This window comes from Tauraco erythrolophus, chromosome 5, assembly GCF_009769465.1.
Source record: "Tauraco erythrolophus isolate bTauEry1 chromosome 5, bTauEry1.pri, whole genome shotgun sequence".
Lineage (NCBI taxonomy): Eukaryota > Metazoa > Chordata > Aves > Musophagiformes > Musophagidae > Tauraco > Tauraco erythrolophus.
Genome location: NC_141469.1, coordinates 33173667 through 33187509, shown reverse-complemented (window position 1 = coordinate 33187509; position 13843 = coordinate 33173667). Strand labels below are relative to the sequence as shown.

The window sequence follows — 13843 nt, the reverse complement described above, 5'->3', positions numbered from 1 at the left end:
GAGGCTCCAACACGGTGTCAGACAAGCACAAGGGAGATGGTAGAAACCTGTGTTCACAGGAAAGGGAAGGAGCATATTGAGACTGTCTATATTTGCACCACTCTACAATCAAGTTGGGCTATTTTAGTTCTAAAGTTTTGTAACCACTCTGTTAGGTGATCCGAAGTGCTGGCATGTTGCAATTGCTTTATCAAGAATTATATACTTGGCCAAGAGATATTCGTTTTCCTAGAGGAAGACTTGTCTGATCTAAAATCACAGTTTCAGTGGAAATTTTAATGGTTGAATGTAAACTACTAAAACATCTCCAACCAGAAAACCCTAAATTAAGTGGCAAGGCTTCCTTTACCCAACTAAACCAAATAAACAAAGAAATTGTCCCAGATTGCTAAGATGTGAACATTGTCATTGCAAACTACTATAAGAAGAAAAGTGGGGGGATTCCAACCAAGCCAAACCAAAAACCCTGCTGTAATTGAGAAAAATAGATAGTTCCTGAGAAAGTGCTTGTTCTGTTTGGGGTGGGATGGAGGGAATTAGTGCTGAAATGTCAACTAAAAAGAAAGAAGCTGTTGGATTATCAGGGTCCGTTGCATCTGTGCTTTATAAGACAGAAGAATTCCTGTTCTAAAGCCATCTGAGGAATGGTAAATTTTGCTTATGAATACATGTGTGGACACAATCCTCACACTGGTACAATGCCTTTATGTTGTTGTAGTAGTAAGTTTGTAAGTGAAAATGCAAAAAAAAAAAAAAAAAATCTTATATTTCTCCCTCAATATGAAAAACATACGATTGAGCCTTCCTTTTAAATGAATCATTTACTGTAGGTGTTCCTGTATGTACATTGTTTGCCCACCATTTTAAGAAAGCTATATGGCATGGGAAGAGGGACCTAGACTGTGTTTAGCCTGCATAGCATCATATGACGTTTCCTTTGGTACATGATTTAAGCGCAAGTGAAATAACAGTATTGCTTTTTAAAGTACTGTTGGCAGAGGAGTCCACTGAAATGAGTAGATTATTCTTCAGGGATATAGCTTCAGGTTCTCTGCATTAGTTATACTCTGTTCTGAAGATTTTCTTAGCAGCCAAAATAGATGGGGTCTTTTTTTTCAATAAAAGAAAAAAGGACTATTCCTGTTTGTAAAACTGAGTAAAAGGACTTCAGAGTTCAGAAACTCTTCTCTACAGTTGACATTCAAAAATAGACTTTGAGGGTATAAAGTCTTCAAGTGAGTAAACAGAGTGTCTGCTGTTATAGCTCATCTGTACAATCAGAGTAATGGAAAACATGCAAATGTTTTTGAAATACTCTGCTTACTTAATTTGTGCCTTTCGGCATGGATAAACTCTGCACTGAAAGGGTACATCTCACCTGTTAGTCTTGTCTAAAGTTAGAGATTTAGAGGTATAGCTTAAAGATCATTTCTTTCGGCAGCCTTAGGGCTTTCATCTTTGTAGGGTCACCTTTAAATTAGACAATTCCCAACGCTGGGACCTGGTAAGTTCAATGGGACGGCTGAGGCAGTGAAGGAGAGGCAAGACTGGGGACACCAAATGGAGTGGCTTAATCTGTTAGAGCAATGAGAAGAAATGCTTGTCAAACTCCAGCATGGAGCTGTCATCCTAAACTTTCTGTATAGTTAATGGACACTATAGAAGGGGATCCAGCTGGTTTAGGAAGAGAGGACTTACCTTTTATTCTCCTGGTTACTAAAGAGCAGTTTTAAAAGGAGGACTAGGGGAAATGTCTAAACTTCAGGGGGAAAGAGGTATTACTTTTTCCTGGCTGGGTTAAAAAAAACCAAAAAACTTCCTTGTGATTTATTCTCATCTACTCAAATAAAAGCATAAAGGAGAAAAGTGGTCTGGGTTGGAAACTTTCTTTTTCTGTGTCCATGTAGTGTTCTCTAAAACAGATCAGTTAAAACCTCTTGCACTAAAAGATTGCACTGGAAACAAGATGAGAGGCTACTTGTGCCAGCTGCCACTGTTAGGAACACAGTAGACATGAAATCATTGTCATTTCTGAACTGTTGAAAGGAATAAGAGAAGGTGAAGATATTGACAGATATCTCAAACTCTTCTTACAAAATTGTTTGTGATAAATTATAGATACAAGAGATTGTTTCAAAAGTACCATAAAACTATATTTGCATTATTGATGCTGATCAGTATGTCAGGCTGAGCCTCAAAAAATTTCAGCCCTAAAGTTTTTGTTAGTTAGTGCTTCAGCTGCATGAGGTCCAGCACAAAAAGTAAAATATTCAGTAGACATCATTTTCTTCCTTTGAAAAGCTGACTGCAGAGTTGATAGCAGGTTTGATTTGATGTTGTGAATATCCAGAAAAATAGATACAGCGCACACAGCAAGAAAGTTCACAGATCCCTGTGCTCAACTTGGTGGCCTTTTATGATGGGGTGACAACATCGGTGGACAAGGGTCGACCAACGGATGTCATCTACTTGGACTTGTGCAAAGCTTTTGACACTGTCCCGCACGACATTCTTCTCTCTAAACTAGAGAGTCATGGGTTTGATGGATGGACCACTCGGTGGATAAGGAATTGGCTCAATGGCCGCACTCAGAGAGTAGTGGTCAACGGCTCAATGTCCAAGTGGAGACCGGTCACGAGTGGCGTCCCTCAGGGGTCCGTGTTGGGCCCGGCCCTCTTCAACATCTTTGTCGGTGACGTGGACAGTGGCATGGAGTGCACCCTCAGCAAGTTCGCCGATGACACCAAGCTGTGTGGTGCCGTCGACACGCTGGAAGGGAGGGATGCCATCCAGAGGGACCTCGACAGGCTGGAGAGGTGGGCCCGTACCAACCTCATGAAGTTTAACCAGGCCAAATGCAAGGTCCTACATCTGGGTCGTGGCAATCCCAGGCATAAATACAGACTGGGTGGTGAATGGATCGACAGCAGCCCTGAGGAGAAGGACTTGGGAGTACTGGTGGACGAGAAGCTCAATATGAGCCGGCAATGTGCTCTTGCGGCCCAGAAGGCCAACCGCGTCCTGGGCTGCATCAAGAGGAGCGTGGCCAGCAGGTCGAGGGAGGTGATTCTCCCCCTCTACTCTGCCCTCGTGAGACCTCACTTGGAGTACTGCGTCCAGTTCTGGAGTCCCCAACATAAGAAGGACATGGACCAGTTGGAGAGGGTCCAGAGGAGGGCCACGAAGATGATAAGAGGGCTGGAGCACCTTTCCTATGAGGACAGGCTGAAAGAGTTGGGGCTGTTCAGCCTGGAGAAGAGGAGGCTCCGGGGTGACCTTATAGCGGTCTTCCAGTACCTCAAGGGGGCCTACAGGAAAGATGGGGAGAGGCTGTTCAGGAGGGCCAGTTATGATAGGACAAGGGGTAACGGTTTTAAAATAGAGGGAGGTAGGTTCAGGTTGGATATTAGGAAAAAATTTTTTACCATGAGAGTGGTAGAACACTGGAACAGGTTGCCCAGAGAGGTGGTGGATGCTCCATCCCTGGAGACGTTCAAGGCCAGGTTGGACAAGGCCCTGAGCAACCTGATCTAGTTGGAGATATCCCTGTTCCTTGCAGGGGGGTTGGACTAGATGACCTTTGAAGGTCCCTTCCAGCCCTAACCATTCTATGATTCTATGATTCTATGATATATATTCTTATCAGACCTCAGTGAATATAGCATCTTCTCTGACTTAATGTGTTGCTTCCAAAATGCTAGAATAGTTTGTGTTTTAGATACCCGTACTTTCACTAAAAAATTCCCACTAGAAGTTTCCTTCACATTTCATGGCTTTGCAGGGGCTTATCCCTCCCCCTCCCCTTCTTCCTTTGGACTCATCATTTATCTTATTAGGGAAAAACAGCGTATGTGATTATTTCTGGTTGTTATGCAGCAGTGGAAATCATCCAGTCTCTTCCCCCTGGCCAGCGTTCCCAAGGAGCCACCAATTACTGAGTCGGGTTTTAACCACTCCACATAAATCAATGCTATTAAAATAATTAAACAATGATGTAATTTCAATCCAAAGTATAGTTTTATTGCATCTGATTATTAATAATGGTATAAAAATGATAATTTTCTCTTAAGTATTTTAATGGGCCTTTTTAATATCTGCATCTAGCTGTGTTTTATCATTCAATGTATCTCCTTTGTGTGTCTTCAGCCTGCATCTGCTGACTCGATGGACTCTGGCTGTGCCAGTGAAGAACCTTGCGAAGAGCGATGTGGCTATGGGAGTGGGGCCGGATTCTGCTTCACTTAGTGACAGCACAGCTGTCAGCTCTGCAGAATCTGCCTGACTAATAATGATGGAAGGGCAGAAAAAAACGCAGCTGGGGCTGCCATTCCCAGGTTGGGATGGAAGCCCTGAGGGTAGAAAAGTCATCTTTTGGCTGAGTAAATTTGACATGGGAGATATTAAGAGAAAATCAGCCTGTATTCCCATTACACGTTTTCAAAGTTAAACTGTACCTTGAATCAATTCTGACTGAATTTCCTTCTCAGGATATTCTTCCCAGAATTATTCTTGACTTTCTTCCTTTGCCAAAGCAGAATCTACTTTTCTTCTCAATATACTAACTAAAGATGTATCGATTCATTATGGAAGCCATGTATCAAGTTTAAGATATTTCTAGTAAGAATGGAATCTAAGTCTTTTTTAGCACTAAATCCACCTTGTAGTCTCAAATGTCAAAGGTAATTGTAAAAAGATGCTGTAGCACTTGCCAGTGAGTGTGTACATATCTGTGTATGTATATATTTATCAATTTATGATCATGAAGTTTTGTTTCCAATTTCATACCTATTTCTGTTCTTTTCTCCAGTTGTTCCTATTTGCATGCGTATTTTAGTAAAAGATTCTGAAGAAATTTGAGAAAAACATAATATCAAGTACAGAAAAAAAATAGTTTCCATCTAGATGTTAGTAATAGGACATTATAAATGGGATTTATTTTAATTTTCTGACTAGAATGTCAAAGCTGGTTAGTATGAAATCCTCTCTTTTCTTCCATCCACATAATTATTATTCTGTAGCTGGCTCTGCATAACTTGATTATATTATGTTCTCAGGGCCGTTGCTGGAGTTGACGGAGACCCTGATTTAGTTCATATGGAAATCCAGGACCCCAGTGGAGGTATGCAAATGAAAATGTTATCAATTGATACCCTAGTGTATAGTCATTTCTCTTTATTTTGGAGAGTACTTTTTAGATTGTTTTTAAAACTAGTCAGAAGAGGAATTGTGCAAGTCAGATTCTTTCTCTCTTTATCTGTAGTCAGCAAAGCTGTCCTGTTATATAAAAATATAGTATCATTTAAAATTTACTTGTTTTCCATTCTAAGATAAATTGACATCAAGATGCTATGCTTCGTTGAAAATGTCCATTAATAGTGCAATTTATCCTGGCAGTTAAACACTGAATATTTTTCCATGATTTGCAACTGAAACTTGCAATGCAGTGTTAGTGCTGGGTAAGTGTCTGTTAAAGTGGGTTGTTGCATATGTCAGTCTTACTGCACTAACCACCATCTCCCAGAATTTCCTCATCTTAAATATCCAGTATACTTTGAGACTTCAAAAGGAAAATAAATGAAAAAGCAGATTAGCAGTCAGTATGTGCTGTAATAAGAGTCACCATGATTCCAAAAGCTTGTGTAGTTTCTTGTTACCCATTGTACTCTTGAAAGATAATTTAATTCCTTGAATCATCTAAGTTCTTGTGCAGTCTTAAAAATGAGTTGTAAAGAATGCACAGTTTGACTTTCCCTGATCCAGTAGCTTTTCTTCATTTCAGACGTATTAAAATATCAAAGTTACCATGTTAAATTCTGGATGACAAAGTTTCTAAATCTTTTAGCAGTGAGATTTCTGAGATTTGGTAATCTCTACACTGTCCCATCGGCTCCTCCGTTTAGAGGAGGTGTAAGAAGATTCTTCAGGAGCTGGATGGAAGGAAAAATTATTTTATTCAACAGAAACTGCAGAAAAAGAAAAACTCTCATGAAATATGTCCTGACTGGGTTCTCAACAAACTGATTTTGTGCACTTATGGTCGATAAAAGTATCACCATTGATTTTAGTGGAAACAGCATCTTTGTACCCCCTACCCGATGAAGAACTATAATGCCTGTCATGTGAATTATGAATAGATGCAAGACTTTTCAATGGCCCATTGCTGCCCTTGCTGAAATATCCTTGTGGTTATGATTTGGACAGCAGGAGAACTTGGATTGACTCTAGCTGCCTCTTATAAACAGATGCAGATTTTAAAACAAATATTTGTATCTCGTATACTGGTTTGGCCTTTTCTTATTGAAAGTCGCAAAGTGTCAAATGCGTTTCCTATCACATTGCAAAAGTAATGAAGGACATGAGGGTGCATTATTTGCTCTTTCATACTGTATCTGGAGCGTGGGGAGAATTAGAGGTCTGGACACAAGATTGGGTATGTAACATTTTTCTCACTGCACTTGGGAATGTCACTCAAGTACTTTGTGCTCAAAAGCTTCTGACAATGGGTGAGCTGTGCAAGGGCTTGAATCTAGGAGAAGGTCCTTGGGCCACAGCTCATGTAAGATAAGATTATTGACTCTGCTCTTTCTGTGAAGAGCAAATTGCATCAATGATGCAGTGATGCTGTTGTTACAACCCAGGCAGAGAGGATATTCCTTGCTCATTGCTAACTGGAGAGGAAGAGAGAAGCCGTAGCCTCCACTGATGTAAAGCTGTCCAGGCTTTTTCAGCAAGGTATTAACTCTGAATATAGAAGTCCTGCCCCAACAGAGCAGTTCCAATAGTGTCTTAATAGTGTGTCTTAACTTTCCTATAGACTTTTAAAATAGCCTTTAAAATTCTGCATGCTGTCTATTAAACAGAGTCTGATTCTCTCCTCGCTCCTCACAATTTTATACTGGGACTGATCTATTGATTTCAGTTATGTTGTGTCAGGCTGCCATTTCTCCAAGTGAATAATTCGGCTCTGTGCATAGGTTAAGTGAGAAAAGAGGCTCCTTCTATTATCCTCACTCATGAATGTCTCATTCATCTAACCCCTAATCTCTCTGGACCAGCAAAATTTGGATAATAACAGGCTGCCTCCTGGGAATGATCTGAACTGTAAGCAGTTAATATATTCTCAGTACACTGGAGATTGAAAAACTCTTGTATGAGGGTTTAATATAATAATCTTACAACCTACTCACCTGGCAAAGGCAGTGCTTTCCCTACATGAATAACATTTTATACTGCTTGCTTCTTTTTCCCTTGATAGCCCTGTCATATGTTTTTGTCTCTCTTCCCTCAGGTTATCGCTACATCACTTGCCAGATTCAAAATTGCTCTGATAAGACAATGACAGTCCAGTTTGCTGGTGGCACTGATCGGGATTCCCTGACTGTGCAGGATGACTACATATTTCTTCAGGTACTGCCACTTTCTGTCGGGACAGCCCATTTTCAAATTCAAAATCAAAAATTTTAAACAGTGGAGCAACACTGTAATTTACGAATGTGGACAAACCTGTTCCAGTGTATGAATGATGGTTTATGAATTTTTACATGGAACAAAGCATTCCTGTATCAGCCAAAAAAAACAAGATATCTTTAATTTGTGCAAGCGGTCGCCTATTTATACAGTTGATTTTAATTTATCACTGACCTATCTTTATGAAAATTTTCAAGTGGATTGAGTGGTTCTAAATTACTTCTTATAAATACTCTTTTGTGTTAGGCAAAATGCAACACTTTTGTTCTTGTGCTTACAACCTCTCTGGGTCCTTTCCAGTATCTCCATAGCAGAAAAAAGTTCCCTGAGAAGAGCATCCAAGGAAAGCCACTGACAGAGTAGTGGCTCAGCTTCTTCATATGAATTCTCCTCTGAGAAGGTTTTGCTGGGAAGTAACTTGTACTTAGGAAGCAAAAGGGTAAAATGGCTGTAGCTGGGGAGGTTGGAGCAGCTGAGAATAGAATCACAGAATCATTTAGGTTGGAAGAGACCCTTAAGATCATCGAGTCCAACTATAAATCTAATGCTGCCAAGTCCACCACTAAACTGTGTCCCTGAATGCCATGTCTACGACTTGTCCTAATTACATCAAGGTTATTTCATTCCCAGACTATAAGACGTGTACAGAAACATGGGCTGCAACTCCATCAGCCTTATGGCACCAGTAGAGCTCAGGCATACTTGAAAATTTCATTGTATGTGCTTGGGACCAGTTGCGATTTGAATCTATCAGAGCCACATACTTCTCAAAGAACAGTTACGTCTTCCCTGTTTTTTAAGATTTTACTAGGGAAATTGCTTGTACTTTCCTCAGTGGTTGGCTATCATTTTTCCCTTTGATATGATTTGCTTGTTGCAAGGCTTGTCTGTTTATTGACTCTTGCAGGAAGGCAATATTGTGGCAATGGATGGGTCCTGCCTCCGCTGCCTCGGTGTACGTCAGGCTGGCTTCTTTGCAGCTTTCTCACCTTGTGGCTATATCTTCTGAATGCTTCTGTAAATTCGTAGAGACACAAAAGATCTGTCCTCCTTTTGTTTGGCACAGCAGTATCAAGGGCCCACACGGCTTAGAACATTTAGGACCACAAAGAAACAGCAAAATGGATTTGGGAAAGAATTTTTGAATTAAAGTAGGTATTTCTCAGCTCAGGTCTAGCACTCACGACACTCGTTTTGCTCAAGGGTATTATTATCTCTGGCTCCCCCCAGGCACAGTCTAAAATCCATTTCACGGTGTGTAGATGGTGAGAAGTGCTTCTCACCATGTGAACTTCCTGACTGCTGTGCTCAGCAAAACACTGACTGCTTCCTTTTCAAGCATTTTGTTTTGCCGAATGTCTTGTATAATTGCATCTTGAGCTGTTGTTATTCTGTCTCATGCCAGACATGGGCAGACATGAAATGGAAGTGCAACCTAGAAACACACATGCAAAGTAATAGACAGTTGCTACGAGCAAAACAATACCATTGGTAACGTAGCCTTTGTAGATTTGAAACATGTCAATGCCAGTAGATGAGATGTGCATTGTCGTGGGTTAGGCCGATCCGGCAACTAAACCCCACGCAGCTCTCCTAGTCCAGTAAAATGGAGAGGAGAGAAAAATGTAATAAAAGAGCTGAGGATCGAGACAGGAACAGAGGAACACCCACCAACCACGGTCCCGGGCAAAAGAGGCTTTTTCTTAATGCAAAACTATTTATTAACAGCTACCTACAAAAGAGAAAAGCACACAAAAACGGTTACTTGAGAGAATAACAAGAAAACAAGGCCAGGTCTTAAAAACAACACCACTTCCCACCCCTTTGCTTCTTCTTCCCGGCTCTACCTCCTCCCCCCAGCGGCGCAGGGGGGCAGGGAACGGGGGAGTGCAGGTCAGTTCATTCCAAGTTGTTACTGCCGCTTCTCTTAAAGGAAAAGGAGTCCTTACACCATTGTCCCTTGCTCCAGCGGATCCCCTACTCACGGCGAAAGCGTGAATCCTACCCGTTGGGGGGCAAATCCTTACCCCATCGGATTTGCCCCAAGTGCGGGCTTTACCAGTCCTGGGCTTTTAAGGAGCTGTAGCCACTCGCTCTGGCGTGGATCATCAACAAACTTTAAATGTACTCCGGCGTGGGTCGTCATACCGACCTTAAATGCATCTCCGTACAGACTTCAAATGCATAAATGCGTAAAAGTGAAATGCGTAAATGTGTCTCTACCTGTGCCCATGATTCACAATAGTCTCAGGCTCAGGCATCTCTTCCCGACGTGGGTCATCCACTGGTTGCGAGTGGGTCTCTGCTTGCTCCACCGAGGGCTGTAACAAGGGGCCGCTCGCAAGGGGGACTCAGCCGCGGCACACGTTGTTCCGTTCCATCTTCACCGACCTCTTATCTGTGTGGCCGTTTCTCTTAGATTTCAGTCCGGTCTGGGTGAACTCGGCCCGGTGGGCGCCCCGGCAGCGGGGCTCTCCCCGAGTTCCCCAAGCGGCTCCGCCGCCGCCATCCGCCACGGAGCGGGCCCGGCCCAGGCCGCCGACCCAGCCGGGAGCGGGGGCCGTGCCCCCCTCCCGTCTCCTTGCTCCTGGGCACCGGCACACCTTTCCGGTTCCTTTGCCCGACGTAAATAGGGCAATTGGCAGAGGGCCGATTGGCTCAAGCCCCGAGGGGGACGGGAGTCCGGTCTGATGGGCAGCTTCTGCCACCCGGACCTGCCCCCCCGCTTCAAGCCATAACATGCATGTATTCCACATAAAGGGGAAAATCTCTAGTCTTTTCCTTTCAGACTTACCTCAGTAAATCACATTATGTGGTATTAATCTCTATTACTGCTAAATTGGTTTGCAGTTAGCTGTATCTGTATTACTAGAGGATTGAAGTTAGCTCTGGGATCCTATAGTCACATCTGAAGTGCAGCCACCCCTGAGGTGTGGTGCAGGACACTACTGACCTGTTTCAGTGAAACCACAAAGTAGCTGCACATCTGAGAAACAGCGTACTTTCAAAACCATGTGGAAATTCTTTTCTCACTAGGCTAAAATATTACTATATAAATTAGAATATTGCTACGTAAATTAGACTCAGACCAGGGACTCCTCTTAATATCACAGCAATATCTGTCAGAAAGAAGATGGAACAGAATCATCTGTGCAAAAAGAGAGGACAGTTTGAGATTGTCTTGTTGCCCCTGGCATTGGTCACATCCCCTGAGCTGTGTAGCTGTGAATCAGTGTTGCAGGTCTCCACAGCTAATCCTGGCCCAAATCTCAGACTTTTACCGTCTTAGAGGAAGATCTCAACCTCATTACTTTACTAAGTCTATATCCACAAAGATCAGGAACTTTCTAATATTCATTTCTTTTCCAGTTTGCGCTGACAGTCAGACAGTTTTAGAGGTGATTTTAGCAGGAGGATTAAAGTTTCAGCACTGTTTTTAAGCACAGACCAGCCTTTAATGTCAGTGAGGCTTGACGTGACTAGCTGCTGCAACTCCGGTTCTCTGCTGCCTCGCATCATCTTCAGTCATTTCAAATGAGTGACATAGAATAAATGCATAATGAACAAGAAGGCTATGAAAAGATGGATGAGACTGCCATTTAACACTAATTAAATAAATGGTGAGGTTTTTTGGTTTAATCTATCATTTAACAAATCACATTCCTAAAGGGCATCACATTATTTTTAAAAAAGTGAAAATGTTTATAATGTTAAATACTTTGATATCTTGAAAATATTCAGGCAGACGGACTTGCTGTCATGCATCAACTCTATTTTTACCAAGCCAAGTCAAGTTTGCATGCTTCAGGATAGGCTGTTTTCCAATTCAGGTTCCCTTTTTGAATACAAAAGTTGAGGAGAAAAACAGTGAGATAGGGATAAGATTTTAAATGGATTTCCTAAGTCAAAGAAAGAACATGAATCTGTTTGTGCTTCTGTTCTCCAATCTGATTTGGCATGGACAACCAGAGAAAAGTTTTGCACGTTTCATTTCGCTTCTTCCATCTTTTTTTGACCAGTTCATTCCTGAAAAGCAGCCACCCTTTATAAACTTATGAAGAGCCATTACCTAGCTGATCATCTTGGGGAAGGGGAGGTGGGGAATGTGAAAAAAAAAAGTGAAATATTATTTATCAAAGGCTAAAAACCTTTGCTGGTCTAATTCAATGGTGCTCAAGAGGCTTAGTTGGAAATGTGCTGATTTACATACCAGCACAGATTTTGGCATTACATTTCTGACAAGAAAAACATAGGGAAGCTGTTAGTTGAGTATTTTCATCAATGTTTATTTAGAATCTTCCTTTTGATAGTCTGAATAAATATTTACGTTGATTTTTTTTGTGAATAAGGTAAAAGACTTTAAATGACCAGTGTATCTGCTATTACAAAGAGGAGATGGGGGCTAACAGGTAATAGTCACACAATAATGTTCCTTTCAATGTGCATTTCTGTTGGCTTTCTTTGGTGAAAATCTTAATAAACCCCCAAATGTTTTACATTAACCCTAATCTGTCTTCAGTTCTGCACATGCAAACAGTTGAAATACATGTTTTACCTCTCTATTTCAGCGTATAATTGTGTTTTCAGGGCGTATCACTGACTTTCAAACTGACCAACCAATGGATACAGAATTGCATCCTTATCTTCCATGTGGCATGTCAGCATCTTGCACAGGGAAATGTTTTATCCTGAATAGAAAATATTAGTCGAATATAGCAAATGCTTTATTATAATGTTAGTGTAATTTATTTAGTTTTTATTGCTCTGCTTTGAGTAGTGCTGTTGGAGTACCGCTTGCCCTTGAGGTGCCTGGTGTTCATGGCCAGTGTACCTCCTCCCTACCTCTTACCTGGAGGGTGCTGCAGCCTGGGTTTCTACAAATGTGGGAGGCCAATGGGTACAGAAATATCAATAATGAAATGCTGAAGTCTCAGGTATCACCTGAGACAGCTGAAATGGTGAAAGAGAGAAGTAAATCACTTTTTTCTTCCTAAAGAGGGGGAGAGCAAAAGAGTTTCAATCTATTTGGAGTCTATCTTGTACACTCTGCAAATTAACCGCATGCAATAAAATTAAGAGCTAACGTATTTCAGTTGCAGGTTAAAAAGAAAAAATAAATTTTCTATCACAGACTCTTTAGATTTAACATGAATTATCATAGGGTTCTGTTTTTCCTTTGCATAGACAACGTCAGCAAATCGGACCAAGTATTACGTGTCTTACCGTCGCAATGGCTTTGTGCAGATGAAGTTGCCAAAATATGCATTGCCAAAAGTAAGTAGTACACACTTTTCTTTCTATTTATATATTTGTTTTCTTCTCTTTCTACCTAACTAGTTTTGTTCTTTTCTTTTTTAAATCTCGTTATTCTGAGACGACAATTTCTCCTTGTAAGGATTTCTGAATCCTGTTTGTGATATATTCTGACCCTACGGTTTCAATTTTTATTCTAGGAATGTAGCAGCTCATAGACCAAAGAGGGCAAGAACACACGGAAGCTTATTTGTCATCAGTTACCGCAATAGTTTTTGAGCTTTGCTTCCATGAAGCAGCGCTACACACCTAATGGCAATGTAATGATACTGAGCGAGTGTTCTTTCAAGAATCAATTACGGTTTAATTCCACATGGTGCTTTCTGGTATAAGCATGAAAAGTAATATAAAATAATTTTACCAGTTGGTGCTGCTCTATTTCATTAAAAAATCCCAATATGAACTTTAATTACTTAACAGAATGGCAAGGCTTGTTGAGAGATTCCTTCACTCCAGCATGTTTTTATAGTGACAGGGTTTCTATATTTGCATAGTAAATTAGCAATAAAGTACAGGCAGATATTTGCATACGGTCTAACTGATGTAATTGGATTTTTGTGCTGCACTTAATGTGTTTCATAACTTTATGTATAGTTGCAAGGCATCTACAATCCTGAAGAAAAATGACTTGGAGGTTTTAAAGACCCGACTGGATAAAGCCCTGAGTAACCTGCTCTGGCCTCACGGCTCACGCTGCTGCCAGCAGGATGTCAGTCTGGAGACCTCCTGAGGTCTCTGTCTTTTCATGTGATCCTATATGATTCTGTCACTTACTTAGGAGAGAACTAAGACATGTTATTTTTACATCTCTTGAAATGCACAGATTTAATTTATTGGTCATCTAATCAAAGACAGTGGAGTACAATGTATTTCCTTCTTTCGATGTTATTCTTCTAAAACGAAGAATGTGCTTAATGTTTTTTCATCTTTGAGGTTTGTTTTAGTTTGTTTTTTGTTGTTGTTGTTTTTTCTTAATCTAAGCCATGGTCTGTAGTCTTTCTAGTTTTAAATATACAACATGTTAACAAAAACCTCGTATTGAATCCTGCAGTTATTATTTGGG

At 41.0% G+C, this 13843-nt stretch overlaps 1 protein-coding gene across 1 annotated transcript in view; it reads left to right on the top strand.

Annotated features, from left to right (window-relative positions):
• Positions 1 to 13843, top strand: part of SORCS2 (sortilin related VPS10 domain containing receptor 2) — a 591182-nt gene that overhangs the window by 491977 nt on the left and 85362 nt on the right. Inside the window, exons 6-8 of the mRNA XM_086611291.1 lie at positions 5055 to 5119; positions 7289 to 7407; positions 12652 to 12741. Of these exons, the coding sequence (XP_086467417.1) occupies positions 5055 to 5119; positions 7289 to 7407; positions 12652 to 12741 (274 nt within the window). The remainder of the gene's footprint in view (positions 1 to 5054; positions 5120 to 7288; positions 7408 to 12651; positions 12742 to 13843) is intronic.